The sequence below is a fragment of the Lepidochelys kempii genome, chromosome 6 (genome assembly GCF_965140285.1).
Source record: "Lepidochelys kempii isolate rLepKem1 chromosome 6, rLepKem1.hap1, whole genome shotgun sequence".
Taxonomy (NCBI): Eukaryota; Metazoa; Chordata; order Testudines; family Cheloniidae; genus Lepidochelys; species Lepidochelys kempii.
Window position 1 is genome coordinate 58,958,555 of NC_136385.1, and position 11,285 is coordinate 58,969,839.

The window sequence follows — 11,285 nt, forward strand, 5'->3', positions numbered from 1 at the left end:
CCTATAGAGTTAGGCAGCAGCGGAGCAGGGGTTTTGTGAATGCCCGTGGCACCTCAGTGTTGGACTTTGGTGCCTAAAGTGGCAGTTAGGCAGCAAAGTCCCCCTTGGAATCCCATCTTGTGGAGCCTACAGGTCACAGAAAGTCAATGGGACTCTTAAATTTTAGAAAATGGTACTCAGAGTCAAGTTATATTTTAGTTCATCATTTAGATTTTTAAAACTGGCCTGTACAAAACCTGTCAGGGAACAAAAATAAAAGAGTGAAACTTTGGCCACACTGAAGACAATAGAAAAATTCCCACTGACTTCAGTGGGGTCAGAATTTCACTTAAAGTTTCCATTAAGTTTTGTCATAAAGTTCCAGTGAAACCATTGATTTTTTTTTAAAGAAATGCACCCACCCCTACAATGTTTGGAACTTCCACACTGCATCACATAGAACCTGAAAGCAAACTGACTTGTGCTATTTTTATTTATTATATTTACAATTGCTTGTTTCACGTCCACAGTGCATTTTGACACTGAATAGTGCACAAAACAAAGTGGTCCCTTTCCCAAAGGGCTTACAGTCTTGGGCCCTGATCCTGTAGTATATGAGCCGGGGTCAGACAGCTGTACTTATGTGAGCCCTGTTGACATCAGTGGAGCTCTGGGCTGACAGACAGGTCTTGCCTGTGTGGATCACAATGCAGAATTGAGGTTTTAGAGAGAGAGAGAGCGAAGACAAGACTTAATGGTGCAAAAAGGATCCCTTAAAGTTTTTATTATGAAATGACAGCAGGATTATAAAATGCCTCAGAGTTTTCAGTTTAACCAGACTTTTAAAACTTTATTTTTACTGTTCCTCAGAAAAAAGGTGATAACTAAACATAGGATTTGATTGTTTCAAGGTCTCTGTTGTTGTTGTTTGTTTTACAGATACTTTGAGGGAAATTATTATTATAATTTTTCTGTTTTACGATAAACAAAAATAAACCTGATTTTACTAATTTTCATTGCCCAAGCTGAAGGAAATGTAAAAAATAAACATAAATGGTGGAAATGCAAAGTGGATTTTTAAAATTCTTTCTTTCTGGATCATTGTTAGTACAGTAGACAAAGAAATGCGTTTTCTAATATCTACTGTTAAAGTTGACAGTGACCCTTTGCGTTTTATTACCTGGATTTATATCCATCTTTGTTCACAGAAGGTACAATATTAGGGTGTCATTCTGATCTCACTCACACTGGAAAAATCTGGAGTAATTCCACTGAAGAAAAATGGAGAGTTATACTAGTGTAAATGAGAGGAGAATCATGCCTTTCAGATATGAATTTTCCAAGGTCTGGTAGATTTAACTGCTGTGTTTATGTGGCTTTTCAGATCTGTCTTTAGTGTCTTTAGTGTCTCTTTGTTATATGAAGCACTTTTAAATAGCTCCATATATAAAAAAATTAAAAGAGAATGTTAACTTAAAAATATATGTAGAAATCAATTTTTAACTTTTAATTTTAAACAAGTCCAGCTGGTTTTAGCGAACAAGTGCCATTCGCCATGGATAATGCTAAGGTGCAGCCAGCATTTTATAGATGTCAGTGTTTCCCCTACATTTTATAAAAGCATGACCACTGACTGTAAAACTGAAGATGCAGAAGAATGCACAACAAAGGGAGCATTGGGTGCAAAATACTCACATGCCAATCAGTATCGTCAGGCATAAAGACCCTTCCACATGCACAACTGTCCAGCCCTTGCACACAACATGCACATAGTGTCATCTAAACCCTGCATGCGTAATGGGCTTTCCACACAAAGCATGAACTCTTTTCAGGCCTGATCCAGCCACCACGCAGGTAAATGTAAAGAAACCAGATTACTTCATGGGGCATTGCATTAGGCCAGTGGTGGGCAACTTGCGGCCCGCAGGCCTCACGCGGCCCGTCAGGGTAATCTGCTGGTGGCCCATGAGACAGTGTTTACATTGACCATCCACATCACCGTTCCCGGCCAATAGGAGCTGCGGGAAGCAGCGTGGGCTGCAGGGACATGCTGGCTGCCACTTCCCGCAGCTCCCAATGGCCGGGAACGGCAAACCGTGACCACTGGGAGCTGCGGGCAGCCATGCCTGTGGACGGTCAATGTAAACACTGTCTCGCGGCCCACCAGCAGATTACCCTGACGGGCCACAGATAGCCCACCACTGCATTAGGCTCTTAATCCCTTGCAGGCTTCATCTTCATACTTGCCTGTAGTTGTGGTTTGAACTGAGGGGCAGATCTGTTACAGCTTGATCCTGCAAGAGCCTGCTGAAAGCTGGTGAGCATTGTTAACTCCCACTGAAGCCAATGGGAGTTGCAGGTGTTCAGCACCTTTACGGAGGTGTTAAGCACCACCACCTCACATTGGGCCCTTAGTTTCTAATTGAGCAGCAGATGCATTGTTCACTGTCAAAGGATGCCAAGCTGATGTCCATGCACCAAAGCAGGGAGTTCCTGGCTTATAAAATAATTTTAGTTTACTCTGTCAGGTGCTAACTGCACAGGATCTCGTATCTACACTTAGATTTGTAATGAATAATAGCATCACCAGAGTACTTTGAATTGAGGTGCTGGCAGTAATTTGTGTTCTGTGTATTTCAGCTGACCAGAGAATACTTCACCAAGGAGCTAAAGAAGCACTATCAGGGGAACAATGAGACTGATGTCTTCTCTTCCACCTGGAACTCGGTTATGATCACAGTAAGCTGATTTGCTCCTGAATCTCCTGGTGGCAGCTAGCTCTGTCACTAATATAAAGGGAAGCATTGCCCCCGTGCTGTAGCCTAAGCTTGTCTGCTGTGAAGCATACATTGCTGCATACAAACCAATCTGGACTGTATTTATCAATTAGGAGTTAGATTAAAATTCTACCAGCAACAACCCCTTGTAAAAGTGATGTAGTATTTGAGCTGCCCGCAGAAGGGGGAGAGTGCAGTATTGGAGACAGTCAGCTAGCTGGATGGTGCTGGGGATGGGCCATCACTGCAGACCCTTTCACCTCTAGGATTCTGCTTCAAATCCAGGTTAGGTCAGCTAGGGCCAAAAGTTGTTACTATCTCATGGTTTTTCAATGGCCCCGGTGAAATGAGTTGGTGGCTGATAGTTTGCAGTGTTGTTGTAGCCATATTGGTCCCAGGATATTAGAGAGACCAGATGGATGAGGTAATATCTTTTATTGGACCAATTTCTATGGGTTTGAGAGAGAAGCTTTTGAGCTGCACAGAGCTCTTCTTCAGGTGGCTTATAGTCTAATTACTAGTATGGAAGTACTGGCCATCTTAATTGGGACGGTAAGCGGGGAAGTCAAGGATTGCTGTAAAGTCTGAATTCCCCTCTCCTTTACTAGAAGTTGTCCCCCACTCTCTTCTCCAGTTGCAGGAAGTAAGGGCTGTGTTTGTGGAAAGTTTGCATTAGTACAACCCATTCTGTGCCTATTCGGCAGATAAATACATGACATCAGTCTCCACAGCTTTCAATTCAGTTTTAAAATGAAAGAAGAGAGCTGCCCTTAATGCTGATTCAGGAATTTAAAGAAGAAGTTTACATTTGATGCATGAAACGTTTAAACTTTTTGCAGCCTGAAAGGTGGTAGATGCAGCAAATCACTTGAGTGCTTGCAGTGGCCCTTCAGTGAATCGTCTAGTGCATTAGAGCTGGCATGGGAGGAAGCAGCAGCATCTTGGATATCAGCCACAGGGAGGACTGGGAAATAAGGAGCCTGGATTGTATTCTGTGCTCTGCTACTGATTCACTCTGTGATCTTGAGCATGTAGCTTTGGCTATGATGCAGAGCCCATTGAAGTCAACAGCAAGACTTCCAGCGGGCTTTGGATCAGGCCCTTAATCTCTGTGTCTGTGTCCCCATCTCGGGATAATGATACTTTATAAAGTGGTTTGAGATCAATGGATGAAAGAGGTGCCAGGATAAAAACACAAATGCAGCCACATTGCCCTCACTCTCCCTTCACTGAACACCGACCCTTCACACCCCACAAAATCATGACTTGGAAAGGATTTGTGGTGGTTCCTTTCAGAAGTGACAATATGGAACCTATGGATTTCTGTCCTTCCTGTGTCCCTCCCTAGTTTGGCTGCTGTGGAGTGAATGGGCCAGAAGATTTTGAAACAGCTCCTCATTTTCGACTCCTCCATTCAGAATATGTGGTACCGGAAGCTTGTTGCCGGCGAGAGCTCCAGACCCGGGATGGGGCATTTGTCAGCAAGGAGGACTGCCTCATGGGAAAAGACACGTACCAGAACCGACAGGTAAGGGGAAATAATCCCGGAGCTGACAGGTGCTTCACCCTGAGCTTTAAACAGACTATGGTATGGAAGCTAATGGGGTTTATGGGTCCCTTTCATGGTGACCATAACTCAGTTCTTAAACATTCCTAAATACCTAAATAAACAATGGATTTACACTGCCTGCCAGCTCTCGGTATCAGTGTACAGCCTGGGTCTTGTTTTGACAGTGTCCTTTCACTCCATGGGCTTTAAATATACTGCAGCAGCACGACTTTGTGTCATCAATAGCAATTTGCATATTTCCCCAAATCTAATGGATGAAGAGAGTTGGAGTCAAAGGATTATGTAGCTTTTTGTTGCATTTTCCAGCCTTAAATCTGCAGCTGAACACTTGATTCTTGTATTTGATTCTTTCACCTTCTCTCATTGTTATTGCTATTTACATTGCACAGAGTCTGATGGGTCACAAAACTCAGGAAAGGGCCATTTATGCAGTTATTTGCTTAAAAATAAACCCCAAATCAATGCTCTTGAACATGATGCAGAATCAGGCGTTGCTCTTTTTGCATAGATGGCAAGACACCCAGAAATTAAATACAATCCTAACCTAGATCATTAGTGACTGAGCATCATTGCCATCTGTCAGCTGTTTAGTGACCCAGGTTTGGAATGAGTTTTGTTCCTACCAGGGGAATGTCAACACCACAAAGAAACCATGTCTACAATCAGAACTTATTGTCACTTGTTGGCCCTTTCAACAGAGAGGTGAAGATTGAATGGGCGATGGAGTTTCAAGTGCCCTCTCATCACTGGTGATGGTCCCTCCAATGCAGGAGATAAGCGCATTGGCAGAGTGGGGGGAGAGCAGCTTGCATTGTTGTGCCCTTATCATTCTGGTTCTGGAGATAAACAGACTATTTCACTCTCCCAGGCTCTCAGTCCAGCACTTTCCATTAGCCCAAATTTTAACAAGGACATTCAGTATAATGTCACTTTTTTCTGGCCTACACTTTACTGAGCCTTCTGGTTAGCCAAATCCAGACTCCCTACCCTGTCCCCACCCCTACAGAAATATGCACCCTACACTTACCCAAAACCGTCATGTTTCAAAAAACTTTCAGCAAAACGACTTGTACTTTGGCTGGCTCTTGCTGGTTTTCACCCAGCAACAATGGGACAATTGAACTGTATGAGAGACTGCCGCCACATCTCCCTCTTCTAAGCAGCACTGGTTCCATTTCCAGCACTTGACAGCAGATTGCAGATTAGTTTAGAACCAGTCTGTGAGCTGTTCCCCCGTCTGGGTGAGAGATCGTAGCAGACGCTGCAATGCTGCTTCTGCCAGATCTGATTGCCTCTAGCACACAAGGGAGAGAGAGAAGCAACAAACACTCGAGAGGGGAAAAGACATTAATCTTGACAAACAGGGCTAAAGAGGACAACAAAAATGTCTCTCTTCCTATTGTTGCATTTCGGTTTGTGGTGTCACTGGAGCATATTGAGTCCATACGTTCCCATCTCAATCCTTTGGAAAGGGAGATTCTTGTTACTCTGTGTGTGTTAGTGTAACATGTTGACTGGAGAAAGAGCACGTGAGACAACTGTCAGAAATAGTCCTAACCAGTAAAGGAGGAGGGAGGTTCTTTGAATGTTGTTTGAGCTCAAACATTCCTGGACCAAAGTCAAGTTCTTGGCAAGCAGAGCTGCTAGGCGGATGCTGGCCTAGTTTGTGTTGAAAACTTTTCTTGGCATGCTGACCCTGCCGAGCAGCAGGAGCCGTTCAAAGGGCGCTATGGGGATAGATGCTAGAGCGAGGCGTGCTGCCACACCCCCTGGTTTGAAGTGGTTTCCATCATATACAGGGCTTACCGTTTGGTTCAATGGCTCTCAGCACCCCCACTATACAAATTGTTTCGGCCTCCCTGGCTACGGGAGACCCTCAGGTCAAAGTTGGAGTTGTGTTTGAATAAGCACCCAAAAGGTTGGATGCTCAGTTCTGCGAGCTGGAAGTCAGACAAGAACTGTTCGTAGCACCTTGTCGGCTCTAGAAAAGTTGGCACCAGTAGCATAATAACTCCTGCACTAGTGTAGCTGCCACAGGTACTAGCTGCAGTGTAAAAATCAGTACAGTCCAGGCTGAGGAAATATAACACAGTGGTAAAAGCACCTGAGCCCTGTTTACACTGCCACTTGCACTGCTGCTGATAAACCCGTTCTAATTCTCCCTGTATAGATGCATCTTTTGGCTCCAAGGTCTCTTAACAACTAATGTGTATAGAACGCCATCCAAAGCCCAGTAGGATGGAGTGGTCCAGTGGTTTCCTGACAGTGCCTTGTATTGTCGTATTGCAGAGATCTCATTCTGGGGCTTGCAGAATAGCTCTTTTGGCCAATGTAGGGAAGCACCATTGATGGACTCTGGAGAGAGCCACAGCAGGTGGTAGGCAAGGTCACTACAATATGAGGCCCTTGAGAGTCAGGGATACTGAAACGAGAGGATGGTGGAAGACTTTGTCCCTATCTCCAGAAGGGAGAAAGATCTCTCAGTTAACACACACAAAGTTATTTGCCACTAAAAATGATGTTCCCTGCCCTTTAGCCAAAGGACTTAATAAAGAAAGCACTTGAGCCCTTGTAGAGTGCTGTCAGATACAGCAATACATGAAGACACGCTCTATAAATGCATGTGTGCACTCCATCCACTGTCCCCAGTCTTTGACTTGCAAGTGTCTTTGCCGAACTATGGCTCATTGCACGGTTTCCCTTGAAAAGGACATGCAGCAGTTTTGCTTGCAATGTGCTCCCCATGGGTGTTTGAGATTTTTTCATTTTTCTTCACCCAGATGACCTTTACATCATCTCTTTATTTCGGAAGGTCTGGTTGAGACCAGAATCCATGACATGCTCAGTAAGGCCACTGATTCTTTTTTTCCATTTCTGAAGAAGATAAAAATTAGGTGATTAAAACAGCCCAGGATTCTGTCTGTGTGCATGCATGGAGAGCGAGGGAGGGTGTGCTTGCGGGGATGTGTGGGTGGGTGTACACTGAGAGAGTATGTGTCCATGGATGAGTGCACATGTGAGTGTACATTTGTGTATGTGTTCAGTAGGAGGTATGGACGTTTTTACGGAACAGACTCTGATGTCCCTGTTTCTTTTCACACAACCCATTTGCAGAAATTTGCTAGTTTGCTGAAGGATTTTGTGGGCTAGCACAACTGAGATTTGGATAAACTGGTGCCTCCCAACAGAGTTCTTCTCTCTACTGGAGCTTTTACAGGTGCTTCCCATCGTACTAATAATTAATATGAATGACAAATAACTTTTAGGATGATAAGGTTTACTTTACACTTCAGTGTTCCCATGTATGCAAGGATCTCAAAGCTCTTAACAAGCATTAACTCTCTCAGGAGAATGTTAGGTAAGTATGATTTGACCCATGTTACAGATGGGAAAACTAAGGAACAGAGACAGTGACTGGCTCCAGGCTGCTCAGTGAATTATTGTCCAAGCTCGGAATAGAACCCAGGAACCTTGACTCCTGGTCCCCTCCTCTAATTGCTGCTGTAAAATGAAGCCTCAAGCAAACCAGCCTAAATAATGGAAGCCACCCAGTGTTGTACTATCTGATTTTGTCCATCCTCCCATCTCAACTTGTCCTATCCCTGCTGCAGTGTGAAGGCTTCTCCAGTGCTACTCTTGTCTGCCCTGCTGAAGGTTATGACCAGTGTTGGTTAGCGATGGGTTATGGCTCTGTTAGCCAAGCCCATTTCCCATCAACTGCAGCCTCAGCCTCCAAGGGCTGTCCTCCCTAAAGGCCCCATGGAGTGGGTCTCTGTTATTCACTGTCTGTTGACTGGAGGTCATGTATCTGGTTTCTGGGTCTGACATGCATCAGGTACACAAACAAGGGTCATAAGCAAATGTCTGTAGAAGAAACGGGGCTGCTGCTTGTCTGTTTTTCACAATGGTTTATTCTTTCCTAGGGCTGTTACACTGTGATCCTGAACTCCTTCGAAACCTATGTGTACCTTGCAGGAGCTCTCACCATTGGCGTCTTGGCTATTGAGGTACCAGAGCTGTTAATGTGCTAAATATGCAGTATCTATACAAGTGCAGCCAGTAGCATGAACAGGAGCTGCACATTCACCTTTCAACAGGACCCTTCCCCATCAAAATGCAGGGAGATTATAGTTCAGAGTAACTAGTAAGTAAGGGCTGGATTTTCTGTCCGTCTGCATGCAGGGCAGAGAAATCCCTTATCGTACACGCCTGCACTGCCATCTGGCGTTATGCCTGGTATAAAATTACAGGCCCATAAGAAGCTTTAAGGAATCCAGCATTTTTCCCAGTAGTACCCAGAGGCCCCATTTCAGGCCCGGTTGTGTGTTTCTGCAGCACAGACACATAAAAGAGATGGTCCCTGCCCTTAAAACAAGATGAAATGAGTGAGTGTCACTGACCATTGGAGGAGAGGATAATAGTAACACAACCATGTGGTCCGAGGGGATAACTAGAAGCACATCTTGATTAATATGTTTCAAACTGTGCCTTTTTAAGGGGCATCTGTATAGAGTCTGAAACTATAGTGGCCTGAGATTATGAACATATACAGTATTGCCAACCCCAAATGTTCAAAAATCATGAGAATGGTTTTAAAATCATGTCAAAACAATAGATCTGGGGTTCTTTTTATTTGCCTTCTGCTTTTTGAGCCTTTATGGTGAACTGGGGTCACATTTTGAAGCTTTCTCCACAGTCACGAGGGCTAGGAACTTACTTTTTCTTTAGGAATGAAGGCAGAAATCATCACCTATCCACTTGACTCCAGGAACTGGGACTTTAAGGAAAACAATAACGATCATGGGACTCATGACAAAATCATGAGAGTTGGCAACACTGCATATATCTCCATTATAGAAAGCATCCGTATTTGGCATTTTGGGGCTGACATAAGCAGAGCCAGGTTTCCATCAGAAAGTCTCCCCTACTTGAACATGACGCTGCTTTGGGACACTGTCACAGGGGCTCTGGCGTGTGGTTTCCTGATACGCTGGCAATGTGTGTGGGGCTGATGCACTTGGATCTCTAGAGGGGAGTTTCAGAGAGTGAGGGTGGCTTGCCTTCCTGCCAAAGGGAGCAGCAGCTACTGGGACCAGCAAAGCATTCCACCCCCTGGCTGGAGAGTGAGCTCCATGGCAGGCGAGGGTGCAGAGTGGGCTGTGGGAGCCCTGCAGATTAGTAGTGTACCCTACCCAGAACACTTGCAGACAATTTGGAAAGAGCCCAGGTTGGTGTGGTAGCCATCGTCCACGAGGGTGTTTTTGTTGATAGTGGGTGGGAATAGGGTTTAAAGTAATGGGAAGTGTGGAGAAGAGTGCAGCCCCTCCTCTGCTAAAACCCTTTTCTCTCCCAGGCTTGGGTAAGCAATACCTTGCCTTCTCTTTCACCCTGGTTGGCGTGAGGAGAGCTCCCCCTCCTCATTCAGTCTATATTAAGTCAGGGCAGCCCTAGGCCTCAGTAAGGGTTTTTCACTGTTCTGTAAGATATGGCTGATGGCTGTGTTTTGTTTGTCCTTTTCTTTCTCATCCCTTTCCAGCTGTTTGCCATGATCTTTGCAATGTGTCTCTTTCGAGGGATCCAGTAGGAGATGCCCCCTGAGCAACTGCGATGCTCCTATGTACTTGGAAGAAAGACCGAAAAAAAGAGGGGGGGAAAACTTTATTTTTTTTTTTTTTTTACAAAATGGAGACAAAAAAGGGTTGTAATATATGAATGACCAAAAGGATTGTACTTCAGGGGCGGGAACTTTGAGGTGCTGTGCACTACATTAAGCCACACCGACCTTCTCCCAGAGCAACCTGCACAGACATTGATCAGGAGCAAAGTGCAATGAATTGCATTAGAGACTGACGGCGCTTGCAGGGTGGGTGGGAGGGAAGACAACTGAAATGGTCCCCATCAGAGCAGGACACTGCCTAGTATATTCACAACTTTATTGTTTTAGATAGTGAAGAAAGAGAAGAACGCCACAGGGGCTAGATTCAGTACCCAAAGGAAGCAGGTCAACCACAGCACATGGGTGTAAAGGTCAGGAAAGTTTCAAACAACCAGACAAAAAGGGCTTTTGATACCCAGAAAACTGTGGCAGCCGTTGTTTACTAATTTCCATTTCTGGTCTAAAGTTTTAACTGCCAGCCAGGAAATGGCTGTAGGAAATGGCTCAGTAGAGGAGGGTCAACTACCATCACTTAACACCTCCAGGAGAACTCTTGGACCACTTGGAGTGGAGTATGCCTTTCCCTGGAGTCCCATCACAGGGGATGAGGTGACCCTGTGGGAAATGAGGAAGATCCTCCTCTAATAGGGGCTGGGAGAGGGCTGAGATACAATCAGAAGTTTGGTGCATACCTTTCCTTATTTACTCTGTCACTTTGGTTTTTTGTTCAGTGTTTTGTGAGAGGAGAACAAGGGGTTCCCAAATCCTGATCTTACCCCTCTCTCCTTTAAAAATGATTGGTCTGGCCAAAAATAGCTGATGCTGCCAGCCTCAGGGCAAGGGCATATTGTTTTGTCTTCTAAATCTTGGCCACTCAATTCCGACATGCAAAATTGTAGTTTGTACTTTTGTAGTGCTCTGTTAGCTTAATTATCTGCACTGGGTTCCAATGTTCCTTCCAGCCAGGTGGGGAATTCCCAAACATGGTACTGGTGGCAAAGGGGCCCATTTGTAGTTGTCTCCCACGCTATTTGCTTTGTGAATCTTGAGACTTCATTTATGATCTGAGTTTCCCTTTAGCTTGTCCCAGGGGGCTGAGAAGAGAGTGGAATCAACTAAAGTCATTTTAACGTAGCCTCCTGGATTATTAGGGTTTCCTCCGTTGAGATGCCACTTTGACATTTAAATAGTGTCATCCATTTAATCATTTAAAACCAAACCTGAGAAAAATGCATAAGGACCTTGATAGAGGGTTACAAAGGATAGAACTGAGGCTCCAAGACAGGTGAAGCATTTACAGTGA

At 44.7% G+C, this 11,285-nt stretch overlaps 1 protein-coding gene across 3 annotated transcripts in view; it reads left to right on the forward strand.

Annotated features, from left to right (window-relative positions):
* TSPAN18 (tetraspanin 18) overlaps positions 1-10,193 on the forward strand; it is a 177,446-nt gene extending 167,253 nt beyond the window's left edge. For all 3 annotated transcript variants that reach the window (XM_073348075.2, XM_073348076.2, XM_073348078.2), the window contains 4 exons: positions 2,620-2,718; positions 4,105-4,284; positions 8,250-8,333; positions 9,863-10,193. In XM_073348075.2, coding sequence (XP_073204176.2) covers positions 2,620-2,718; positions 4,105-4,284; positions 8,250-8,333; positions 9,863-9,910 — 411 coding nt within the window. In that variant the 3' untranslated portion in view covers positions 9,911-10,193. The remainder of the gene's footprint in view (positions 1-2,619; positions 2,719-4,104; positions 4,285-8,249; positions 8,334-9,862) is intronic.
* The last annotated feature ends 1,092 nt before the right edge of the window (positions 10,194-11,285 follow it).